General features: G+C 39.4%; 1 protein-coding gene across 1 annotated transcript; it reads right to left on the reverse strand.

Annotated features, from left to right (window-relative positions):
• Positions 1-19,673: 19,673 nt before the first annotated feature.
• Positions 19,674-26,257, reverse strand: gata5 (GATA binding protein 5). The gene is made up of 7 exons (XM_043225560.1): positions 25,990-26,257; positions 24,851-25,484; positions 22,967-23,136; positions 21,810-21,938; positions 21,356-21,440; positions 20,861-20,988; positions 19,674-20,504 (listed from the first exon to the last, which is right to left on the reverse strand). Exons 2-7 carry the CDS (start codon positions 25,368-25,370, stop codon positions 20,385-20,387), a joined length of 1,152 nt encoding a protein of 383 aa, XP_043081495.1. The 5' UTR covers positions 25,371-25,484; positions 25,990-26,257; the 3' UTR covers positions 19,674-20,384.
• Between the last annotated feature and the right edge of the window lie 880 nt (positions 26,258-27,137).

Consider the following 27,137-nt stretch of genomic DNA (forward strand, 5'->3'; position numbering starts at 1 on the left):
CTGTAGAGCGGCTGCATATAAACAAACATGCTCACACACACACACACATACACACACAAATGTATGATTTCCCATTGGAAGTCATAATGTCGTTTCTGCTCTTAAACTACTTTTGATAAACTCAACAGAACGTCTTTAAACCTGCCGGTGCTGCAAGGATGGAAACCAGGTCCACTGCTGTTTAACTGCACAAGGCATGGCCAGATCGCTCTGTTCCTCTACGGAGCGAAGGAATGGATGTGTCTCGATCATTTGTCTGTAGTTTTGCCAGAAAACAACATGATGGAGCAGTCAGTCAGTCCAAGGCCCGATACCGTCCAAGCCCACCCAGAGACTCCACTTACAGTGACATCAAACGAGAACGAGAGAGGAAAGAAAGATACAGGACCGGGGTCGGGAACAGGGGAGCTTTGGTTTCCAGTCCCCAAAGAATACTGTAATCTTAACACAGAGATTCACAAGTCACCATTTCTTCGTTTCTAATGATGGAAAATTACCGTAGCATAAATAGATATATTTCACTTTATGTGTATTTCAAATGTAAGCCCATATCCTAAATCATTAGAACATTTGTTTGGACATGCCATAGATTTAAAATCTTTTAATCTGTCACATGCTTCGGCAAAATTCTGCGTGTTTTCCAGGCCACAGGTGACCTCACCGATCCAGACGGTCTCTGTTTGCCCTTCATTTGAAACGACAGAGGCTGCTCTTGAGTATTTTGTGCTGGTGGCTGTATGAAAGTGTAGGCCTTAGAAAATGTACTCTTTGTGTATGTGTTCATTTCAAATGTTAAAAAAAGTACATAATTATTTTTAAACATAGTTTTTAAATATATATTTAAAGCTAACTTTTTAACAAATTATTCAAGCACAGACATAACTAAGTTTCTATGGAGTCACACCATATGATATTCTGCATTCTTAACTCAGAATGTAATACAAGAATGTAATGCAAATCCTAACTGTTATTTCCAAAATAAAAATAAATTACATTTATTTTTAAAGTAAAGATTATTTTTAAATATTCCAAAACTGAATATTCTTACATTTCAGGTTTATTGGAGTTGCACCACATGACATTTTACATCAGATTACATGGGAGTGTACAGATTTAGTTTTTTTGATGTTGAAAATGTATTGTTCAATATAAGTTGTTATTTATTTATTTGTTTATTTAAGATATATCACCCATTATTAATCTGAAAATACCACTATGTATCTGTGTAGTTCATTTATTTATTTATTTATTTTTTTGCAATAAATTTTATTTTTATTTTCAAATATTAATTAATTAGGCATTGCAAGACATTTTCAGTAAAAAAAAATATCTATGAAATAACAACATTGTGGCTTTTCTTTCCTCCATTTATGATACCAGTATCATCCTAGATTTATCTTTATGAAATATCAAAATGAATTTTAATAAATTAATGAATTTTTTAACGAACACCAGGTTGGAGCATAAAAATATTTCAATCACATCACCAACCCATAATTGTTTGCCCATTTTGCAATTCATTGGTACAAAACCTCACTGAAATAGCCGCATTTATACCAGTTACACCCAGTAGACAAATACTGAAGGAGTCTAACTGACTACAGGGTGCAGAAAGAGAATACTGACTGTCGTAGGTGGCAATAATTTACAGCATGTAAGACGGGCACCCAAGTGCACAAACACACACTCATTACTCTAGGAGGGGAAACTGGTGGGTCTCCTATGACGGAACCAACACAGGAAGATCTGTGGCACAGAGAGGAAGTTGACTAAAACAGCACAAGAACACCCCCTCCTGATTCCTGTGTCCCAGGACGAGTGTGTACCCACACGACAGATCACCACGTCCATCTCCGCCTCACACACCACTAGACACGTCGTCTCTCAGTATGTGTGTGTGTGCGTCTCAAACCGCTTCTCACAGAACATTAAGGCGTCTGAACGTTTGTATGCTTACGTAAAAAAACTTTATCCAGTGACTGAAAAAAAATAAGGCACTAATGTTGAGCAAATGCATTTTCAACATTTAAAAGAACTGTTTTATTTATAAATTAATATTTATTTATTTGTAAATAAAATCTTTTGTTACATTCTAAATACCGTCACTTTTTCTAAATATCTGACCCTTGTTTTGAAAGACAGTATATATATATATATATATATATATATATATATATATATATATATATATATATATATAACAAGAAAAGCATCATAATCGAAAAGTTAAAGGAGCTGTAGAAAAATAATGGTAATGTGAAACAAACCCCAGACCTTTTCAGGGCATTATAAAAGGTAATAAACGTTCAGAGCTCCGCCTTAATCCATAAATAACTGACTGTCCATATCCATCTTCATCTCGACTAATAGGGATGACGAAAGATGGTCTGATGAGCAGAGAAAGGTAGACTAAGAAAGGGGGAGGGAATGAGGGAAATGTTCAGATTTGCATCCATCACAGGCTATTTTCAGCACTCCTGGAGCGTTAGATGAAGCAGCGAGGGGAGGCTGAGCACAGGGCGGTGGGTGACCTTTGACCCCAGAACCTCTTCAATATAAACTTTATTAGCTTGCTGCAAAACGTGTTTGAGTCTGTTGACGCGAAACTTGGTTCCTCCTGCATATGAACTCGTGATACAAACTGATTCGCTCACCGGCTAAGACCCCTTTACACACTGAGGATTTACACAGACGTCTATCAACATGATTCATCGCAAGCACAAAAATGCATAGGAACATGGACACGTTGTAAAGACTAATGAAGGCAAATCAACAAACATAACACATACCCATCAGTGAAAGCTCATAAGATTTGATTAGTGCTCAAGAATGCGGCGTCCCATATCTCACCCGGCTCACCCTCATCTGGCCCCATTGGTTGTCAGAGTGGCCATTCATCCTCAGCCCGGCCAATCAGCTGCGGCGACGGTGCAGCTCTCGGCCAATCACAGCTCAGGAAGCCTTGACAGTGAGGGAGATGCTCATATGTGTTTATGGCCTCCTGCCTCTATGACAGAACACAGAACCCTTCAGAGAAAAATAAAGCAATTAGCCAATTACACCACACAGGCCTATTAGAAACCAAACATCCCAGTGTTTTCTTACCCTTTATACACAGCGATAAGACTCGAGCTAACGGAGTGAGCGTATCATGTCCCACGGAAAGAAGGAAAAGTGATGGTTATGAAAGAGAGGTAAGAAAGATTAGACGTATTTGCAGGGAGTCTCTCTTTATTTGTGAGAAGACAGATGAACTGAACTCTCAGTAACTCTTTGACTCCTGGGAAAGAGATGTGAAAAATTAAGAGAAAAACTAGTGCAGGTGAAACTGCTGCATATGGATTATTAATCTAAAACCAATATAAAGCACTGTTTATCTAGGGGCAGACTGATCCATCATATTAGCTCACTGAATTCCCTTGAAATACTGTTCAATAGAGCTTAAAATGTAACAAAATACTGTCCATATATCTTCTCCTTCTTCAGTGGGTATGTGGAGACGTAATAGTTGCAAAAAATGTTAAATTCACACTTGTAAACAGACAAAGTTTAAGGTCATTTTTTGGTCATTAGTATTTTTGCTTTTTATTGCAGCTCAGATTTCACATGTTACTTCATGTTGTGATAGATTTATGCATGACTGCAATGCCTAATTAATGCTGATTTGTTTAGATGTACATGTTGACTATCATTTATCATTTAAAATCTGCATTGGTCATTTAAAAACCTCATGGAGACTTCTTGGCAAATCAGCTAGCATAACATATTGATATGAACTGATCTGAATTGTTATAAAATGTTCACATGCGCATGTTTTACGACAGTCACTGGAGGAAGCAGCTGCAGACGTGCACTGATTTCCTGATTTTACAAGAACAGACAAAAAAAGCACTAACAGTAATAATTTTAGCCATAGAAATTTGATTAATAATAGCATTGTACTGTTCTTTTTAACATAAGGACTATATTAGTCATGATGATTAAAGTGTGTTTAGAATGTACTGTATGTAATTATATATATATATATATATATATATATATATATATATATATATATATATATATATATATATACACCATGCAGAGGAAAAAATTGTCATACGATTTTTAGTTTAAATAATAATAATAATAATAATAATAATAATAAAAAAAATAAATTGAGACAAGACTGTACAAGCTATTTGATTTTTATGTACAAGCTATTTGATATTTTGATTTGTCAGAGGTTTTCAGAGATACTTTTACAGGTGCAAGACATTTTTTTATTTATTTAAAGTTTAAACAAATGTTAATGTAATGACAGCTGGGAAAAAACAGCTACCATCTTAAAATGGATATTCAGATTTTTTTTTGCAACGGTCATCCTCAAAGCAAAAGGATTTGTCCAGTTTTATAAAACCGCTTTATCATGTTGTCTCTTCGAATAAATGACAGTTTCCTAATACTCTTCAGGCGTTTATACAGCACTCTCTTAGCACTTCCACAAGGCTCTCAAAAACCTCTCACAACCAGTAACCATTGCTATAAATCTCACACACAATGAGCTCTTAAACATCAGGGTGGTCTTCTCTCTTGTCTCTTCCCTCTCCTACACTTTCTTCTGTGACCATCTCAAACTTTCTCTCAGTGGGATTGAGACACTAAGCCTACTCATTCCTCCATCCTTCAGACTCCCGACCCCAGCAGGCCCAAGTCTCCCTTTACCCTTCAAAGGTCTCTGTGACTCACTGTCCTGGGTCCTGCTCTTGGGAGGAGGGGTCGGTTGAGTTGTGAGTCTTCCTCTCCACAAACACGCCATCTCAGAGAGCCTGATGTCCACTAAAGCCGTTTCAAAACTAATAAACAATTGTCAAGCGAGAGGTAAAGCAGAGAGCTGTATGGCCATTCTAAAAGCACATCAAAGGGTCCGCGCTAAGAGCCGTGTAGAAGAGAGATGTGGATGACCTCTCCAACGCACACATACACAAATCACATATGCACCTCACAAATATCACATGCATACATAGCAGACACTGGGATGAAAGTATTTCAAAATTAAGATTACAGTCAGAACAATGACATGTAAATGGAGCTGGATTCCCTGTGAATTACTGTGTGAGTAACCGGCTGGAGGAAGTGACATATTTGGTGCTAGATGATTTTGGTCACAGTTTATAGTAAGTCAAGAAGCAAACGTTCAAGACTTCAAGATTAGCATGAAGAAAAGATGCATGGCATTGGATAGTTTAAGTCAGAATAAGTATGGGTAGCCCAGGACAGGAACAGGGATAGTCCAGTAAACATAAGGATAGGACAAGGATAAGACCAGGATAGGACTGTGAGAATAAGAAATTATAGGACAGCTTAGTATAAATCAGGGCAAGGTAGGATATGATGAAAGAGAACTGGAGCAGGCTAGGATAGGGTAAGTCAGGGCAGCAGGGTCAGGATAGGATAATCAGGACAAGGTAGAATAGACCAGGATAGGATGGGGACAATAAAAACAATTGTAGGACAGCTTAGAATAAGTCAGAGGATAGGACGGGACAGGATAGGATAGGATAGGATAGGATAGGATAAGACAGGACAGGTTAAGATAGGATAGGACAGAATAGGATAGGTCAGAGCAGGAACAAGTAAAGTAGGATAGGATAAATAAGAGACATAGAATAGAATAGAATAGAATATAATAGAATAGAATAGAATAGAATAGAATAGAATAGAATAGGCATGGGCAGGATAGACCAATATAGGATAAGTCAGGACGGGATAAGATGGGATAGGATGAGATAAAACAGGGAGAGACAGGATTGGAAAAGGATTGGATAGGCAAGGAAATGATAGGACGAGATGGGATGGGATAGAATAGAATAGGATGGGAAAGGACAGGATATGATAGGATAGACCAGTATAGGACAGAACAGGACTGGATAGCATAGGATCATGGAGAAAATCTATTGCTTCATGAGTGACATCACTATCACTGACTGTCAACTAAACACCCTGCATTTCATTTCAGACCCTCATTCTCTTCACTGATACCAGCATTCTCACACACGCAACACACCCTGCTCACTCCGGCCGGGTCTGGGCGCTGGCGGCAGAGGAGCCAGGATGGCTGAGCCCTAGAAAGTGGGAGCCAGCTCCTCAGTGTATGCGTGTGTGTGTGTGTGTAGGGGGAGGAGATAAGTAAACTTCACAGCCCATGACATAAATCACATCAAGACATGACAGTAGGACACTGAGCAGGACCACTGATAAAACCAGCAGGAGGGAGGGAGAGAGACAGAGAGAGAATGGAGAGAAAGTAAGTGGGAAGAACAAGGGTCATGGTAATGGGCGAGGGGGTAGAGCGAATGGAAAGAAAGATATAAAGAAAGTATGATTGTGTTTGTGTCAGTGTGTGTGTGAAACCAAGAATTAGAGGGAGAGAGAGATGGACAGAATGGGGGGATAGAAGGATAGGAGTGTGTTTTTAGATTCCCAGTCCTCCCGAAGGTGTAGATTATCCAAAGAGCACAAGCTAATTTCCAGGTTCATGAATGCATTCTCCCATTTCAAACAGCTGTCCACCTAAATCTTCACTGGCTGAGAAAGGATGCACCCCCACTATATGCATTATGATTCACAATGATCCAAGAACACTTTTAAACTAAATTTACTGTTTTCCCCCCATTTTTGCTGGTGCTAGCTCTTCATAACTAAGATGGCAGATGATACATCATTTGATATACTGATCTTTCATTGACACGCTAACAAGGCCATTAAAACAGCTGAACTAATGTTACTGCTATTTAGCAGCTCGCACAAATCAAGGACTGTGTATCATTAACTGAGCTGCTCTGGACGTCTCTGACAATTTGACGCGATGTTCGTCGTACTTATTAGCTGTTGGCTGAATTAGACTTGACCGTACATGAATGAAGTCTCCGTAAACTATCTGACATCCCTGCTCCACAACCTAACCTCCGTGTTTATTCTACAGCCCAATTATGGAGAAAAACAAAACGTCTAACTGTGTACGGAGAGCGTTCACTGTTTGTGTATGGCAAGAACACATCAATGGCAGCACTTCATTGTGTAGCTGAAGTCTGCGGTTTAATTTACGATCTCCTATTTGTGTAAAATGTAGGCCATAATTTTAATATGTGTGAAAGTAAGAAGTAAACGGAAAGTGGGTAGTTTATGTATTTTCAGGGCTCATTTGTCTCTATTGAAACTGGCTGAATGAGCTTGTGCTGGGTTGACCCTTAAAAAAGTATTGTGGTGGAACCACGGTAAAGTCTTTGCGATGTTACCAGCTGGAAACACCATGACATTCACTTCTATACCCCAGTGCTAGATGATTATGATTATGAGCCAATTCAAAGATAAACAAGGTGCATGTCAAATAATTCGTTTTTTTCATAGTACATATCTAAAAATGAGTATAGTTACACTTTTACTATGGTACAATGCCCTAGAAAACTTGTAGGCCCATCTTTACTTCGCAAGCTGTCATTAATAGACATAAAATGACACTAAACGATGCGCTGCTCACACAAAAGTGTTTGATAGCTATTTGCTTTGATGCTAATGAGCCGTACCATTTACGTAATGCTCCCACATACATGGCACATACACAATCAAATGTCATAAATGACTAACGCCACACACGCTCCAAAAAAACGAACACGACAGTGCCCTTCACATAGGTACACAGCCCCTCCTCTCTCTTATCTCTGGGGCATAGCTTGTTTTAAGAGTAGGAAAAACTGAACAGAGCACATTAAAGAAAATAGGAGTGAGTGTGTGCAAGTCTGTTTTCCTGGCCAGACTTTCAGTCTTGTAGTTGGAGATAGCAGCTGGAACAGCCATGTGAAGCAAGCCTCCACCATTCCCCTCCCACTGCCTTATACTACCTGAAAACATAATACTGTTCTGTGTTATACATATTCACTCAAAAAGAAATGTATCTGCTTTTTTACAACCATGTTTACTGCAGTTAGGTCACTGCTGTCACAAAGTATGATTTGAACTGTAAATGTAATGAAAAAAATGCTTGTGTTGTATTTGTTTCATCCTAGAAACTGATGACATTTCCTGGAAGATGACCTGGCTTTTGTTAACGTGGTATTAGCGAATGATTACTAGGATAAAAAAGCAAACTAGAGAACATTGGAAAAAGTACCAAAATTATTTAAAACATAAAATTTGAATTGCTGTAGGTTTTGGAGATCAGACCTCAAAGTTTAATGTTGATTAATGCATTGAAAATCTCAGGTTTTTCAAAGTAAATGTCAATAAAAAACCCTGTAAATTTATATAATTTTCCTGTGCCAATTTTCCAACTACATTGTTTCACAGTGTAGTTTTTCATGGGAGAATTCCCTGCTTATCGGTCAGCGAAAATGGCAAAAAAAATTAAAAAAACATTCAGTGTTGACTTATTTGTGATGTGGTGAAAAAAGAAAACTATCATGAACTATGATGGGGACACTTAAAAACGCAGTACATTGTAAGAATATAAAGCGCTAGCGTCTTCTTCACAAACCTTTACATACACAGTCATGGAGTTGGAATAGAATGATAAACTAATCCTGAGAGAGACAGAGAAAATTTGAAATTGAGAAAGAGGCAAAAGTGAGGAGGAGTGTGTGTGTGTGTGTGTGTGTGTGTGTGTGTGTCTGGCCGTAGTGGAGCCCGGTCCATGAAGTCTGCATGCTGTCAGTGTGAGTGGCCTTATCTTCCCCAAACATTTACTTAACCCTTTGTCTTACAGGGCCCAGCACAATGAGACACAGCCAGAGGAATCCCAGCGGGACTTGAGATGGACAGGCCTGCCGTTCTCTGATACACTCACAGTCACACTGACTGCAGTCTAATCTGCACACATTAAACTCACATCACAGCGATAACTACAGCTCACCAACCTCACTTCGCCTTTAATGACATCACTTAAATCTTGCTTTGTCCTCTTCCTTTTCATTTACGTAACAGTGGCTGACAGATGCGGAGTCTTAGCCAATCAATTCCAGCGAATAAAATAATTTCCATGCAATAAACTAAAAGGACTATTACGTAAATGTTCTTCTGCCGTTATATGCAGTATTAGTTTATAAGCTTTAGATTCAGGCCATTTTTTCTGAGGTAACAGTGAAGTGTGCTGTAAATACCTTTCTGTTATCTGAGCATGTGTTAAACTCTGGGTTCAGAAGAATGCAGCAGTCGGCCTTTGTCTCTGTGTCCACATCGTCAGAAAGGAGCTTATCAAACCCAACAAATACCATTACAGTGAGAGAGAGAGATCCATACCTTTCAGACAATCATTTCTCCAAGAGACATGCAACCCTCCTTATGCAGAATGAGACAGAATCTGCAAGCTTTAAAACTCTGCGATATATTTAAACATGGTAAAAACAAACATAATTTGAATTATAATGGGATATTTTGAAATTCTTTTCACATACAATTCTTTTGAAAAGCGTTTAAAATATGAACATATTTTAACACTGTGTGTCATACGCTTGCTGTAAATGTTTACAAAGGAAAACCTGGTTATCATACACAAAATGACTTAAGATCACATATTAGAAGTCGTGTTGAAAAAAAAAATAGAGGATGCGTGACAAATGCAAACAAATAAGTGTTCTAAAATCGAAAATATTAAACATGTCTAATATCCAGACTGAATGAAGTCATAGTCTGAAGCTACAAATGTGAGGATACATTAAAATGATAACAATGTACTAAAAGCATGTTTTTCCTTTGCATATACACAACAATGTTGTCAAAATGATTCCTATTCACATACACAAAAATGGCTAAAAACGCTATGCCAGACTGTTTTTTGCAGATCAGACACCAGTGCATTCCTATAAACTGAGCATGTAATACACGTGATGCTCATAATAATATTATTTTATTAAAAGTACACCAAAAAGCCGTGCAGTGTTATTCAGCCTCAAAGAGTTTAACCAAAAATTCGAATCGCTCCATGATTTACTTGCATCAAACTCCTCTGACATTTTTCTTTTCAAGTACTTCTAATTTGCAATGTTTTTGCTCTTTCCTCTGCAGTTTTACAGTATGTGTCCAACCTCACCACAACGCCACTCTTCAGAAAGCCATATACACCTAGGATGACCAAATCTATCCCTTTAAGGAGGAATGGTTCAACAATGACAGCACTTTGAGCGAATTAAAAAGTTATTAGAATTAACATTTTAATGGGGTAAAATAATATGCTGTAATGACGGTAAAAACTGAGATTCAGGGCATTTTGTTGCATCTGAAATTGAGATTCAGACTTGCTGAAAAAGCTCTATATTGTAAGAGCTTAAATAGGTAAGAAAGACAGTGATGTAGTGTTTGTGTGTTAGGGGTGGGGGGGTTGTGAGAGTGAGAGACAAAGAGATAGAGAGAGAATTCGGTATTAAAGTACTTCCAGCTCTCGCTCCACTCCCCCACATAATCAAACAAATCATGATTAAAAATATTTCAAGGGCCAGAGTCACTTCTATAAATCTGGAAGTTTCTCTTGAAGACATAGTCGGCAGGCACACACACACACACACACAATTACTTTCAGCCAACTTCTTTTGGATTTAACCCACCAGAATATATGTGTCTTTGGCTTTCTCTTTGGCTCGGAGTCTGCTGTGTTCTTACAGTAAAATAAATAGGCTGCATCTATCTGCAAAGTGCAGCGGAGGGTCTGAGAACAGGGTTATCCAGAGTGCATGTTCAGAAGCAGCGAGAGAGAGAAAGAGAGAGACAACAGAATGAGAAAGGGTGAGAGATTAACCCGAATGAAGGAACATGAGAAACAGACAGACAAAGAGAAGAGAAATAGATAGACAGACGGAGACAGGAACATAAGGAAATCCTGCGTGGAGACGATGAAGAAGGGAGAGGGGGAGAGATAATGAAAGAGAAGAGAAGGCAAAAAAAAGAGAGAGAGAAAAGAATTCCACATGTGCAGCAGGCCCTTGTCTTTACGATGGCTATGATTATAATTTAGTGCTGCTGTTTCAGGGCTGACATCATCAGCGTAGCACCAATCAGATGGCACAGAGTCTATAAATTAATGAGTGGGCTAGAGTTCAGCTGACCGGGGCAGGGTCAAAGTTCAATCCACTCATGAAAAAGTTTCTAATGGAATGTGACTACGAAACCTCTTGGCACGTGTTTCATGATTATCAAAATAGCGCGGATCGTGTATATTTCGGATATTTAAAACACACTACAAACACAACCATACTTAGATATATCGAAAGGGTCTACTATGGAACTCATTTAAACATCTTGGTTTTATATTAATTGTGGTCACATGACCAGTAAACATGACAGCGATCAGTTAATTTAAGGCAACTAAATTACAGACGTTGTAAAACTAGAAAATACAACAAATAATGTATGTATACAGTATTTAATTTGATCTATTTTATCCCATATCGTGGTGGGGGGAGTTGCATTAAATTGTAAAAGTGACAGTGAAGATATTTATAATTCCAAAAATACAAAAAAAAGTAAAATAAAATTACAAATAAATGCTTGTTCTTTTTAAATGTCTGTTTATCAAGAAATGCTGAAAATAAATATATATCATGTTTTTTTATATAGAATAAAATTTTATAATAATAAATAAAAACAGTTTTAACTGTGTTGGACCAAAAAAAAAAAAAAAGTTTTGTGAGCATAAGAGTCTTTAAAACAAATCTCTACTGGATGCACTTAAAATGTAAATAAACAAAAGAAAGAATGAGTGGATTATTTAGTAAAAAAAAAAGTTTTATTATTTATTTTCATATTGATATGTAATCACATCAGTGGTCTAATTTAGTATTAGATATTATTGACATTAATGACAATAATTTATGTTTTAAGGAGTGCGTGTGAATGTATGTGGTATCTTTTGGCCTACTCAGTCACTGATTGCCTAAATGATTATTATCTCATGGTTTATGCTGTAATATAATGAGTTGGTAATGAAAGGGCTCTCGAGTGAACACTTAGGGTAAAGCAAGGGTGGAATCAGAGTTCAGAAAACACTGGACTAAACTGCACCTGCATTAGGGGTGTAAAACTAGTACGTACTGTATTTTTGCCTGTGCATGTGAGAGCATGTGTTTGACAGCCATGGGGGGTGTGATTACCTGCCTTGATTGACAGGCTGATGGCGCTCTGTATGTAGCTAGCTGTGTTGACTCCTGCTCCCCGCTGGAGGCCGACATCAAGAATAACACACACCTCGGTAACGTCTCTCACCCTGCGTGAAACGCCTGGCACTTTGGAGACGAGAAGGCGAGAGAGAGAGCAGTCCTGGGCCCCATCACTCCACACTTCACCTGAGGAGAGAGACAGCAAGACACACAGACGGACAGACACACACAGAGAGGGGGACGTGGGGGACATACTTAAACCGGGGTCATAGGGCAGCACAGGGTTTCAGCTTACAGCATTTAAACAAACACGTAATAATATGGGGTGGGGGACAAATTTAATATTGACAGTACCATATAAAGGTTTTGAACGCATTTGTGATTGAATGCAATTACTTGAACGCATCCTTTACCAATACTTCTTTTATTATGCAAAGGTCATAAACATTAGCCAAAGTAGATATTTGTGCATTATGTCGATTTCGCTCTGCATGTTCTCTAAATGCCTTCATTATTTTTAAAGCTTGTTCAAGACAGTCCTGGTATTTTTTTTCCTGTACCTGGATTTTATTTTTCATTAAAATCAGCAGCCTTACCACTCATTTCACTCATTAAATATTTTTAAATAGCAAATCCTAAAAAAAAAATTGAGCTGCAGGATTGTTGTGTAGCTTTGCAACACAGAAAAAAATAAACAAGATAAAGATATTAAAAGAGAAAAAGAGATATTTTATATTGTAATAATTTTTCACTTTTTCACTGTAATTTTAGATCAAATAAATGCAGTCTTGGTAAAAAAAAACAAAAAGAAAAAAAGAGAGATACTTCTATCAAAAACATTAAAAAAATAAACTCTAACTCTTGCATGCTAATACATAATGAGATGGTTTTTATATTTCAAATAGAAATTTTATGTTATAACCAAAATTGTTTTCTTAAAATTATTTAAAATTTATTTCTGTTATTATTCAAACCATCTTTTTTACATTATTACAATACATTATTTGATTATGGTTATTTGAAAGTATTTGAAAACATCAGCAAAGGCGTGTCCCTAAAACACGCAAAATACACGGTATTTATCATCAGAACTGACACGTAAAATAAAGACTCGCAGAATCGCAACCTTTCAACAAACAAAAAACTAACCCCGCAGAAGCCAAACACGTTGGCTTTCGAAATGTGAGAGCAAACTGTTTTTCGTCCATAATATCCGTTCCCACTGTTCCTCATCGTAAGCGTCAATCTATCACTTCGGGCTCATGTCCTCTCCTCCCCATCCCTTCACGCCTCTCCCTGATTCTGTCCATCTCTCTGGAGCGGAGGAGACCGGGAGGGATGCTGGGGGCTGGGAAAACCTGGACTTGACCCCTGAGTTCTGGGCTCCACAGAGTCTCCTCACCAAGCCTCCCTGATGACAGATGAATAGACAAACACTCTCACACACACACACACACACACACAACACAACACAACACATGCATACAAGACTGACACACCACATACACATACAACTTTGGAGATTTTCATAAAGGCTGTTTTTTGTTGTTGTTTCTCTCCTTGGCTTGTTCTAAGTATATTCAACCGGCAAGTATATTTTTTGGCATGTACCACATGCTACCTATTTAGGGTTCAAAGTTGAAGTGGAGGTGAATCCACACTTAAGAGGTGCAAAGCACGGCAGCCAGGAATCTGCCCCAAAAACATCTATTCTGAAAATAATAATCATAAGACAAAAAAAAGTTTCGCAACTGCGTCACATCCGGTATTACAACAAAAAGACGCTGCCACTTCTGTGCCAACTTATCGTGCCAAAACGCGATAAATGCATGGTCTGTAGACCATATCTCCGCGAAACCAGCTACCATCGTGATTCGACTGAACGCTTTCGTGTGGAGCTGTTTAACGGGGCTTTACCGGGAGGTGTGAGCCAAATAAATAGCGAGAGATCGTAAATTACGGCCTGGGAGATGGCGGCGACGTGGGGGAGGAGGAGGGGTGCATTGATTGTAGACAAAGATCGAGTTTTTCTTTCTCTTTACCCCACACCTACCCCTCAACTTTTTCCCCTTCCTGGCTCTTTTTTTTTCTCCACGGCAAGGAAACGATCTCGCTCCCGGCCACGGAAGTCATCGCTCTCAGACGTCTCCGTCTCATCGTTTACAATGCTATTTTCCTTCTTATTTTGGCGTTTTCCTCGTCGGTCTGGTTATTTGTCGCCATTTCTTTTTTGTCCACTCATGGACAAACTTAGAGAATGAATAACTCAGAGAATGAAGCTAAGTTTAGTAACGGCCACCTCTAATAATACCCACGTGAAACGGCATTAATTCCCACAACAGGAAAAATGCACGAGGACACGCGCGCGCAACAGCCTCTCCCGCCTTTACACGCAAACACCGAAGATGTGGCAAGCCATTCATACATTTACTCCTTAAAACTAATTAGTAAATTAACTAGTGCGTTCGTTCATTCCTATTGCAACCAGCACAGTTTTAAGTTTAGGCAACTATTCCATTTTAGCGCTATTCATTTAATGTAATAAATGTAATAAGTGAATGTACTTATTTCGTATGGCGACTAGTATCTACTTAATAAGTTGCCATAAGCTTTTCTCTTAGGTTGTTGTATTAATGTTCAAACTATTATTTGACGTTTTATTCAAAAATTCAAATAGTTATTAGATATATATAACAATATTTATATATTCTAGACTAGAAAAAAAACATAGCAAAGGAATAATAGTGAGATGGTATTAGAAGTTCTATTATATAAATACGACTGATTCACTTAGAATTGAATAGATAGCCTCCTAGTCATTAATGGAATATGTATTAGTATCTAATGAGTAGTTACAGTAATACTGAGGATGCTAATCAATACCTGTAAATAAAAAATTGTGCTAGTTAATTTTCAGAGGTAAGTGTTAAAATGGCTTGCCATATAAGGCCGTCAAAATTGGTAAAACATTTACTTATGCTTGTGGACATAGGTGGATTAAATGGCCCAGCGTTGCAGTACAGTGTGATATGAATAGTACAGTTAATGCAGATTTATATTTTTGAGCATGTTCTTAATGACACCGCTGATGGCCTCCGTTATAATCCGTATTTGCAAAAGACGAACGTTGCAAAAAATACAATTAATAGGTATAAATAGAGGAACGAGGAAGACTTGCAGGGCTGAAGTGCTAAAATTACACGCACCATGTCAATATATGCAAACATTAGAGCAATTTATTCACCCATTTTCTTTAATAAATCATCAATATAATGGCATTTTATGATTTAAAACATGTTAATGAGTAACTCACTGTTGACTGTGATCGTGTAACAGGCAGTGGGGTATTTGATATATGTGTCTAATGAAGCTGACTATTGGCCAGGTGTGTGTCCGGAAAAGCATGTGTGCGCAAGCACCAACACCGAACACCTGTCCTATTTTGTAAATGTGTGCATGCTTGCATGTGTCTAGCCGAGGTAGTGTATATTTGATCCCGTGCTACCTTTCGGTGTGCGTGCACGTGGCGTGCTGTGATAATTATGCACATGGATGCACTTTGTTTTATGGGCCTTTAGTTGCAACGCAACCTTTGGCCCGAGCACACCTTGACCTTTGGATAGGCGGGGTCACCCCCTTGTTTTTGTTTTCGTGACTGCATAAGGGAAGAGGGACTCTCCTTTAATCACCCTGTCATTTAGGACACATCCAAAGAGACTGGATTTTTATCCACGTTGTTAAAGGAACAGTTCACCCAAATATTAAAATGCCTTGTTACTCAAACTCATGTCACTACGAACCTGTATTTTGTTTCAAACCATGACTTTCTTTCTTTCTTCTCCACCTTGGAGTAGCTACTTGTAATTAATGATGATAATGGAGGTCTTTCTCGTGTTCATTGTTTGACTGTGCTGAATTTTATTGAAAAATCTATGCAGGAAGATTGTTTCTTTCTTTCCTCCTTTTTTCTTTTTTCTGCATGCTTCAGTAATTTTTCCTTTTTTGTCTTGTTTTGGACCCCGTTGACTTGGACCCTAGTTGTTTGGACAAAAACTATGACTTAGTTTTGCTTGGTACTTTTTCCTTTATTGGGTGATTATAACTGCGTCACGAAATGATAATTTTGCTCCAATAGGTTCTTTTGATTCCTCTGAATTGGACCATTTGTCCCAGTTACTCTGTATTCTTCCAGAATGTGAAAGGTGGGGGTCATATTCAAGAACAGAATCCTCAATTACAATATAATAGGAGTCCTGCGGTGAACCCCCAAGAGCTACTAACACAAACACACTGGTGCAAGTGACAATGTGTGTCTTAGGGAATGTGGGGGGTGTTTTTTTTAGTTGCAGGGGGCCAATAAGGCAGTCGACTGGTGTAACGCTGTGAAGAGAGAGAGACGGCAAGAGTAAGAAGGAAAGAAAGACAGCCTTGGCAGTCCTAGTACAGTCCGCAAACGCTATAGCTTAAAGCACACAGGCCATCTCTAAGGTCATTTCACTGATAGTGTGTTCTAAAAGCTGGTGGCCTTCGTGTTTTTTGAGAACTGCAGACTGGCAGAAATGTTGACGCAACTAAAAGGTGAGAATTGAGAAGAGCACAGCTTGAGCTTTTTTTGTTCATATAGCAGTCTAAAAGACTGTCTAAGTCTAAGAAGTCTAAGAAAACTCCCTCTTGAGAATCGCTGAAGACGTAAGCTGGATGCTATACTTTAAAGAAAGATTCTCTCCCCCTTTTTTCCAGCCGCTGTCTCTCTTTCTCCCCCACACTTGGCTTGTTTTCTGTGGCCGAGGCCTTATAGTGGGGTTATATAAGAGCACGTTACAGTTTTAGTGCATTCTGGTACTTCTGATACCTGACTGCTCATCCTCAGGAAATCCTCAATACAAGCTATCCTGAAAGATACGCAAGCATACACACGCACAGGTGCACAAAATGAAGGATCTAAGTCTTGTTTGATGGCGATGATTTTTTTTAAACATATATTTTAGATTTATATGTAGTCCTTAGTGGTTGTAATTATTTGAAATGATTCCCAGAGTGGTCTTAGATCATTCTAAGGGTTGAGGTTTAATACTGACAGCATTGTAGCCAATTAATTTTAGCTAGCGCAATCTGTATTGTTTTTCTTATATAAATCTCTATGTAAGATCACTATAAATTCTAGAATGGATAACATTTCTTTCAGATGTAAAAAGTTTATATGCTTTTCCTACTTTCAAAAAAACTGAAATGATTTATTTGAATACAACTATACAATACACAAACAACGCAACAACATACGCATTAAAAAATGCTGGGATCATTTATAAATATAATTCAATATTTCATTCAGATAATACACGTTAAATTGATTAAAAAGTATAGTACTTTTACAGTATTTAAAAAAAAACTCTTTCAAATGAAGGCTTTTTGTTCAAAAGAATATCCTGCTTATAAAGAAATGAATATTTAGCAGCTCAGACTGTATTTTGAACAGCTGCTAAAAATTCAGCTATATGCCATCACAGGAATAAATGATTAAAATATTTTTTAGCCTTGGTGAGTACAAGAAACAAGAAAAAATATGAATACTGTTTTACTATATATATATATATATATATATATATATATATATATATATATATATATATATATATATATATATATATATATATATATATATTAATTTGTTAGTTAAGTCATCCCAGATTTCTGGTGATTTCTGCAGTGGTTACAGACACAGTCACCAATATGCATAGCCATACATTACTTTGTTAACATACACATGTATGGTCAAAAAGCAAAAATCCTTCAGCCGAGTCCACTGTCACAGTACGATAAATTGTCGTCCCCTCCATAACTTCCTTCATGGTCAAAACCCGCTCTACAATATCCTGTTTTTACCGCAGGATAGAGAGCGCGGTACAGAGAAAATGAATGAAGGAAGGTGACCCTGGGAAAACTCTGGGTCTTTGGCTCAACAGAAAGAAGAAATATTGAAAAGAGGAAAAGTAGCTATCCATCTTAAAGAATAATGGAAAGAAACAAAGAACAGAAACTGAGTAAATGAAAAAAAAAAAAAGCTTGAAACTGACTTCACCTCAAGCACTTTTGAAAATCAACATGGTCGACTTTTGGAGATATGAAATTAAATCTAGACTATATGGAAAATCTGATAATAGTATTTAAAAGTCAGCAACCCTCCTTATCATTGCTACAAATATTAGACATTTTTATTTAATTTCTTTTTTAAGCTTGTAATGCACTACATGTAAACAATGGCCTGTGGGTCTTCCTGACCTGGTTGGTGATTTTTGCCTATCAATTGCTCCTATTATAAAGGCTATTTAACAAAACCTGAAAAGGTTTCAATAATGTGAAGTAATCTATTTGTACTGTTTTACAGTTAACACGGCATGCCAGCTGTACCCAAGCTCACCGCCAATCACTGCGCTCAACACTACCTCATTTTAGAAAAGAGTTATTTATATCAGGCTGTTGTGTGATGGTGATGATGATGGCAAGGGCGTATAAAACACAGCGAATAAAATAGTGCTTATGAAGAACTGCTCGTGAGGTTAAGGTTATGAACCTGATGCAACAGTTTCTTGACCCTGCACCTCATCACCTGGGCAACAAAAACTAAGGCACCAAGAGATAACGCGAGCTAATTTGGCCAATAGCAATAAAGGCGGCTGGCGGAGCCTCTCTGTCGCCATGGGGCTGTAAAGCGGGTGGGCTACATGCTGACGCGCCCGCATACAGCCAACATGATGTAGCCCAACCCAAAACCTGAGCACCATAAAGCCAAGCTGGAACGCAACCTTTGATCGCCAACACTGTGCGGAGAGAGGTACGCTCAGACACCGAGAGTCATTCACGCAAACATTCAGCAACACCTATGAGGAGGCCGCTTACACAAAAGAACTATATAAGGTCATAAACATCAAAGCATTCATATACAATTCATATATGGCCTACATCGTGGCATTATAAAGTCGGGGCGTTTTAAAAATTAACACTTTTAACAACCACCTTCGAAACAGAAAACAAGAATGGGACGCTTGGTCTTTTTGGGAATAAAGCAAAAAAATTTAAATCTGAGAGATAATATATTAAAATAATAGTCATATTCATCCTGTTCTTATGAGAAAATATAAGGTGGCAAATCCAAAGATATATATGTGTGTGTGAGTGAAATGTGATACATATTTATTCATATGAATTAGCCACGAATTTGGTAAACTTTGAAAAATGTATATATTGCCATGAGAATATGTTGGTGTTTTATTTAAATATTTATATAAATATCAATTAAAATAAATCCATGGAAATCACCCCTAGTTCTCGTTATAATAATAATAATGATAATTATAAACAGGATGATATTGATGTCTCTTTTGTCTGTTTGACCTTAAACAGCTTTTAAAAAGCAGATTCCTTTTTTATCTACATACCTCTGAACTTTTTCCCCATTAATTACTGTTTGAAACCCAAAAAAAACCTTTTATAGTGTAGAATAAATGAAAGGAGAATTACAATATTTCTACAAACAAGTGTGGACGCAAAGCAGACGTTTGGCAATTTTATATGCAATAAAACAATGATATAATTCCAATATATATCAACAAAATACAGCAAATAAAATTAGGTTAACATATTCAGACAAAACGCAACACATAATTTTGAACAATTAATATAAATGTGCCCCTTTTCAAAATTAGCTGAAAAGCGAGGATCATTGCACTTTGGATCATCAGAGGAATACAATACAGCATTAAAAGTGTCTGGAATCAGCAAAGACAACAATGAAACTTTTAAAAGCCTCATTCAGGGAAAGTATGCGATCTAAAGTCATAACGACCGTAAAGACGCATTCCCTGAAGGATAAGGAAAATTATGGGAGAGACTTGTGTGCCTCCACCATTCTTATCTCAACATAAATAATGTATCTTAAAAGTAAATCATTAACATCTAAGCCGTGAAACATGTTCAGAAGCCATAAAAAGCATGTTTTTTTGTCCTCCCGATCATTGCTTAAGGAACTTGAGAACTGTTGCCGAGTCGCTGCTTGTGGCCCTCCGTATTTTGGCACAATTGGCCCGTGACGGATATGCCACGATAAATCAACGAGGCAAAGCAGCACAAATTACAGTCAGTCTCTTGCCTTCCTAAGCTCCGTCTCTCTACATTTGTGTAAAGGTTCTATTAGGTAGATCTCGTTAAAAGTCTTTTCTCCCAGAATGCACTGGAGAGGGTTTAGAAAAGGTAGTAGGTCTCACATCACGCTTGGGACAGCGCACACCAGGAATTCTGCGGGGCGATCGACGTCGGGGTGTATGTGTAGTCTTCGTATTTGATGTCCACGTGTCCCGAACTGGTACTGTCCAACTGCGTGGATCCCTTTTAAAGAGCAAAGAGAGACACTGTTAGGTGCCAAATCTTTAAAGGGACAGTTCGTCCAAAAATGATGGAATTTTCATGTTGTTTCAATACGAAGTGTTGGCTGATTCGAAGGTGAATGTTTCGGCCATTTTCAGAAAATGACTGAAACATTCTTCAAAAATTGGTTCTTTTGCGTTCAGGTTTAGGTTCATTCCAGTAAACATTTTCGTCATCTAAAGAACCTTTTTTTCCACTGGAAAGTTTCAGTGAAGCTTAAACGCCACTCTGGAATCAATCCTTTATCTATAATATTTGCCTTTCGGTGACATTTACGAAGAAAAAAATACAGTTCAGTCGATCGCATGAGTACATACTTGCGTGACCGAGACAACGGTTTGGCCTGCGTATGGCGAAGCTGCGATATTGGGTTCGCTCTTTATTGTAGAGGCGTTCTCTGAAGCAGGTAATGAAGTGGGAGACGTAGCGCCAGACACTGTTGACCCTGAAGACGGATAGAACAGAATCAGACTGACAGCCACAATAAAGAAGCAGCAAATGGACGTGTTATTTTACAGGTTATTGCAAACGACGAGTCGTGGCGTCAAACATTCGCTGGTGTTTGTCCTGGTGCCGCACACGCACCACATGTCGACCGAATGCAGAGAAAAGTGCTCTCTCTCTCTCTCTCTCTCTCTCTTTCACTCCCTTTTCCCTCCCTTTACTCTCTCACTCACCCCATATTTCTCTCCACACATTCTCTGACTCACTCACTCCCACACTTCCATTCAAATCACTCACGTCTGCTCTCGTCTAAAAATGAACCTTTTTCAAAAACATCTCTTTTGGAAATTGCTTTACCCAACTCTTACCTGAGGATGCTTTGGTTTTGGGCATCTTTGGTTTGCGTTTTCTCGTCTGGATGCTTTCTTTCTTCATCGCCAACGGCCTCGGTACCTAAAAAAAACCCAGATTATTTTGATGCAGTCAGTCAAGAGCCGGTGGTTTAGTTATAATGGTAGTTGAACTGGGTGAGAATATGTAGTTTTATTTCCTTTTTCTTGTGAGGGTCAGTTTGTCAGCTGCGAGTTTATACAACACCGGTTTGCAGAACAAAGATTATTTAAGCGACTCCCCTTCCTTTCTTCGTTCTCATTCTCTTCCGATAAAACACACCTATGACCTCTGTATCACGTGGGCTACCGGCTTGCACACACACACACACACACACACACACACACACAGCATGCACCCTCCCGAATCCAGCTCTAGTTAGAAATATCAGTCTTGTGTGGCACAATAATGCAGGCTGAATCCCACACTCACCCCGTGGAGCTTCATGTAGAGACCGCAGGCGTTGCAGACGGGCTCTCCCTCCGCGTTTCTCCTCCACAGCGTGGTCGTACTGGTGTGACAGTTCGTGCAGCACAGGCCTGCTCGTCGCGATGTGCTTTGCTGCGGAGACAAACATACAGATATTTTGGGAGGCGATAAATAAAGCAGACTTTGACAGAACTTTGTCAGAGGAACTGAGACGAGACATGAAGGAAATTAAAAATACCCCTCAAACAAAAGGGGAGACGAAATACGTTTTATAAATAAAAGATATGTGTTCAAAAGGGTTTGCGTTTGCATTTATTTTAAATGCACGTAACTATGGTCACTGATAACAGAGAAAATGGATTTTAAAGGTACCCGTAATTAATATTCTTCTAGAGAAAGAACGAAGCTTCACAGCTGAAATTCGCCGTAAAGTTTGGCGCTGTTTTGAGTTTTGCGCTGCTCGGGCTAAAAACAGACCGACCCAAGGACAAGGTCGTGAATGCAAAAATGAAAACAGAGAGGTACAGACGAGTGAGAGAATTGCGCGAGAGAGAGTGTAATAAAGAGAATGTGTGGGAGAGAGAGAGAGAGAGAGAGACTTCTGGGAAACAGAACAGCAGTGAAGGCTTTGCTCAGTTTCTCTCTTTCAGTGACCTTCCCAGCACTGACCCTGAGATCAACCCGAAACGTATAAAAAAAATAATAAAGCAATTTAATAAAAGTCATGTTAAGCATTGCCAGAAAGCCAGCAAAAATGTTTACATCTTGACCGGGAACATCGGCTTATTTTACAGTTTTCTTTCTATGCTTGAAGTCTGTATTTGTCAAATAAAATAATTTAATTTCAAGTATTTGCCAATGAGAAATAGGCCCACTTATTTGTCTGGGAATTTGGGGGGAAAGTGCTTCATGTGTTAATACTCAAAACAACTGTTTGAATTCTTTTATAAAAAAATATCTTATATCTTATCTTATAATAACTGATTATGATTTAACACATCATTCTCTAGCTGAATCTACGTTTATATTAGAAAGCGGATTTAAAGGGACAGCAATTGAGGTAGAATTAACCGCAGGCCTAACACCTGCACTTGCTCACATTTTACAATGTTGCAGAGCAAGCCTAAAAGAAACCAAGTAAATGACGGCAGGGCATTTACCAGGCGTTTCTGTGGTTTGATGAGGGGTCGATTGATGCCGTTCATCTTGTGATAGAGGCCGCAGGCGTTGCACAGGTAGTGTCCGGTACCGTCTCTCCTCCACAGCGGCGTCGAGATGGAGCCGCAGTTCACACACTCCCGCCCTTCACCCGGCAGCTCTTCCAGCATGTCTGAAAGGAGACACGCTCAGCTTTTCATTCAGTTCCCAAGGTTTTTCTCCTAGGCTCAGTGTGATTTACGAGAGGACAATGTTCGTTAAAATCATAAAACACAACGCGACACGAAATAATCGTTAAAGTTCAAATGAAGGGAAGGATCGGTGTAATGAGATGCTATTAAGGTACTGCTGTAACGTTTCTACATGTAGCCTAATGTTTCTGCAAAAAAAAAAAAAACATTTAAAAATCAAACGATGCATATTTATCGCAAATCATTTAGACGCGTTTTTAAATACGCGCCGTTCCCGGTGACTTGACAGATAAAGTTGAGATTTAAAACGTCCTGCCACGCAAATAATACTTTAAGTGTGGCGCGATTTTAGACTAAATTTAAACGTTTTAAAATATGTTCGAAAACAGGCACAGCTTTTAAAGCAACAGGGTCCACCCGCTTTTAGGCGCGCGACACAAGAGAGGGGACATTCAGATCGGCCTGCTTATTTTTTTCCCTATCCGATATGTTGAAATTGCAAAAATAAATAAATATAATTAAATAAATAGACTTGTATTTATGTGTTAAGAGAAACCCTAATGTAGGCAGACGACACGAGCTGTTTTTTTTTTTTTTTTTTTAAAGGCCACACTTCGGAGTCATTCCTATAGTGGGGGCCTGGTGTTTTCTGAGCCTCAGCGGTATGGAATGTGACAAAACCCCAGACGGAATGAAGAATGGATTAATAAGAGAATATCCAGGGTCACCGGAGTGTCTATTAGGACGAAGCACGAGGGCCTCGGGCGAGCGGAACGTCAGCGGGGCTCTTATCAGTGTTAAAGATCCAGGGGTCAGCGATCAATCAATATCACGACACGTGACGCTCTCCGACAATTTATTTCAAATAACACGTGCGTATTAATAACTTTGCGCAATTGCGTTTCGTTCTTCCGCCGTTGAAAAGGTATAAGGCCGGGCCTCGCGTTTTTCTGACGGGACCGCCGCGATCTAAAATGCGGCTTCGCTCGGGTCTGTGAAGCGGTTTTCGTAGCAAAGCACCGAAACGCGCAACTGCTTAACATCAAATGCTCGAGCCTCGCGCGAGCCCGAGTAAATGGCCCTCGGTCGTAGAAAGAAATGTGACGTTTTATGGACTATCAAAGAAAACGCGTCCGCCTAAAGCGCCGGGCTTCAAAGGGAACGGCCGCCCAATGTGTATCTGGCCGTAATGGCCTGTTTAGAAAAGTTTGATCAAGGTGACAGTAGCTTGGATAGCCCTCACAATTATGAGGTGTGCACGGGACCCTTTCATCAATCCACAAGTGGACAGACAATAGCAGGGAATTAAATTAAAGTGATCGCGCTGCCCGTTAAAAGATGTGTATTAGTGGAATAAGATCAGGTTTTGTTTTGATAAGCTTTTCTAGTGCCTTCTAACAACGATGGTCTAACATAAACACCAAGACAGCAATAAATAACCCTCAACACCACTGCTATAAATTGCGAGATCACAACATCAAACGAAAACCCCTCATTTTTGCCCGCTGACTAGAAAGATGGATTTTAAACTCCAACCATATTACGACCCGAATGCAATAACCCACTTTTTAAAAAAGCGCAAAGGGTTGCTCGGGCACACGCAATCCTGAGAGAAATAATTATTTTAAAGTTAGCAAACGTTTAGTCATTTTGACAGTGTTAATAAAAAATTGAACTATTGTGAAAAATCCTTACCTAAACTGGACCTCCTCCCCGGCAGAGTTCCCTGGCGGCCCTGGAGACCGATCATGCCGCCGTCGAAGGGCCCTGGCGTCCATGAGGTGGCCATCTCCGGGCTCATGTAGGCCGCGTACGGACTGGAGTATGAGCCGCCGACGGAGCGCACCAGGGCGCTTCCGTACTGATCCGCCCGGCCGCCGTTACCCAACACCAGCGGGTTCTGGTACGCGGCGTCCCTGCCGGTGCTGCTGCTCACCGGCGGGCTGTGCGAATAAGAGAAACCGGGAGGAGGGTGAGGGCTGCCCGGGTTGAAGGAGGAATTCTCCGCGCCGGTCTGCGGCCAGGCGTGGTGGCTGCCGAGCCCGTGGGCTTGATGCGAGGACTCGCACGTCTGGAGGTAGGGCAGGGTCTGGAGCATGGCGGGGACGCGGGTGGTGGGGACGTACACAGGTGAGCTGGCGGACGGGTGGATGTAGTTCCCGGAATCGTGCGCGTAGGGGGACGGGTTGGAAGATAGAGCCAGGCTCGAATACATGGTGTATCCGACGACTAAGCTATCCGTTCAAGTTCTGAAATCTTAAAAGTGAAGTCCAAAATCTCCAAATGCGACGGTCCGGTGAGCAGTGGCCTCAAAAAAAAGCAATTTCTCCTAATGACAAACCCAAATGAACGAATTCAGTTATTTTCGCAGAGTTAGACGTGTACGAATAAATGAATTAAATGAAACATGTGAATTATTATTGACCAGCAAGCTATTATTTGCAACGACGCTTTAAAACCAGGAACGTAACAAGTCGAATTTTATAAACAATCATAAACTGTAGAAAATAGGCGAGATGGGCAAACCGTTAGGATTGTTATGATTTTTCGGTTATCTGTATAGTACGATTTGTATTTAATAGACTAAAATGACATTAATTGCTGTCCATATCTTTACATAGGGATATAAATAATTATCAGCAGCAGTCTCAGATATCCCGGGAAAACTGTATACCGAACCATTAAATCATCTGCCGGGATCGAATCAATCCGCGCTCTAATCTCTCGAACATCTATATTTTATCACCGAAAACGCAGATTACATAAAAACGTTGATAACTGTAAGGAAAGGGTTTATATAATTTCATCCAAGAGCTCTCGCTGCATTATCTCACCAGATAAGGACGGGCAGCGATAAAGTCAGGAACCCTCTTTTCCAAGTGACCTGAGCGAATATCGCCGTGGAAGCTCCAGCCTCTTCTTTCTTCTCGATTTCAGCCCACAATTCAAACTTTGAACGCGTCTGCGACAATGTGGGGAAAAAAACCCCGCAACCGTCCTCTCCGCGTTCGGACGCGTCCCCGTGCCTTGCCTGTATCTGGAGATAGCCGCTGCTGCAGATAATGCCCAATATAACTGTCCTCTGATTTGCTCTCTACTTTACTGCGAGTTATTTGTAAGAGCAGAACCACGTGACGCGCTCCAAAGGTAGGACCCACGGAGGAGGAGAAGAACGAGGGATAAACTAGATGTGCGCGGCGGAGGAGGGGTGTGCTCCTACCTGCTAGATCTATATTTGCTGAGTCCACTGTATTTTAAACGACTGCGTTTTTAAGTCAATGAAAGTTAACTTTTAAAAGACACTAAAAGCAATTGGAAAGATGTTTTGACTGAGGCACAGTTACGCACATAGCAAAATCACACACAGTTCTATAAAGCTATAAAACATTGTTTTAAACATTGTTTTACATTTTTGCATGCTATAATTTAGCTGCTTGATTTATAAATACGTTCCAAATAATATAAAAGCGCGGGACCAGTCGGGGTTTTCCGCGCTGCCGCGCGCGTCGCGTTTTACTGCGGAGGCTCGGGATTTTGTTTGCAGCTACTTCTTGTAAAATAAAAACGTTGCCGTAAAATAACCTTGCTGTCTGTGCGAGAACGTAAAGCTCAATTTTATGGCCCGATAAATCTGGATGTGTTCTCTATAAAAGCTGCAGGGAGATAAGAGATACGAGCGACAGCTTAGTATGATCATACAACAATAATCACACTCATTATACTCAGTTGGAAATATTGTTATCTTAGCGGTATTGTTTGAGTTATCACCCCTCCCCTTTTTTCGGATAAAAATTGAGCTTTAAATATGCATGCAAATAAACGCATTAATTGCGCGAAACAGATAGCGCTCGATAATAAATTCTCAAACCAAAGCGCGTCGATTAAAGCGGGATGCTTAAGGGATGATGCGGGGTTTCCCAACGCGCGTTTAAAAGGCTCGATTAACTTCTCGAACCGGCCTGTTTAGCGATGAATTCAAGTG

Source organism: Puntigrus tetrazona, chromosome 23 (genome assembly GCF_018831695.1).
Source record: "Puntigrus tetrazona isolate hp1 chromosome 23, ASM1883169v1, whole genome shotgun sequence".
NCBI lineage: Eukaryota > Metazoa > Chordata > Actinopteri > Cypriniformes > Cyprinidae > Puntigrus > Puntigrus tetrazona.

Coding starts and splice junctions, on each gene's coding strand:
- gata5 (XM_043225560.1), bottom strand. CDS start 25,370: ATGTATTCGAGCCTGGCTCTATCTTCCAACCCGTCCCCCTACGCGCAC. Junction 23,137..24,850: donor GGGGAGGAGGTCCAGTTTAG/GTAAGGATTTTT, acceptor GTCTCCTTTCAG/ACATGCTGGAAGAGCTGCCG. Junction 21,441..21,809: donor TCTACATGAAGCTCCACGGG/GTGAGTGTGGGA, acceptor GGTTTTTTTTAG/GTACCGAGGCCGTTGGCGAT.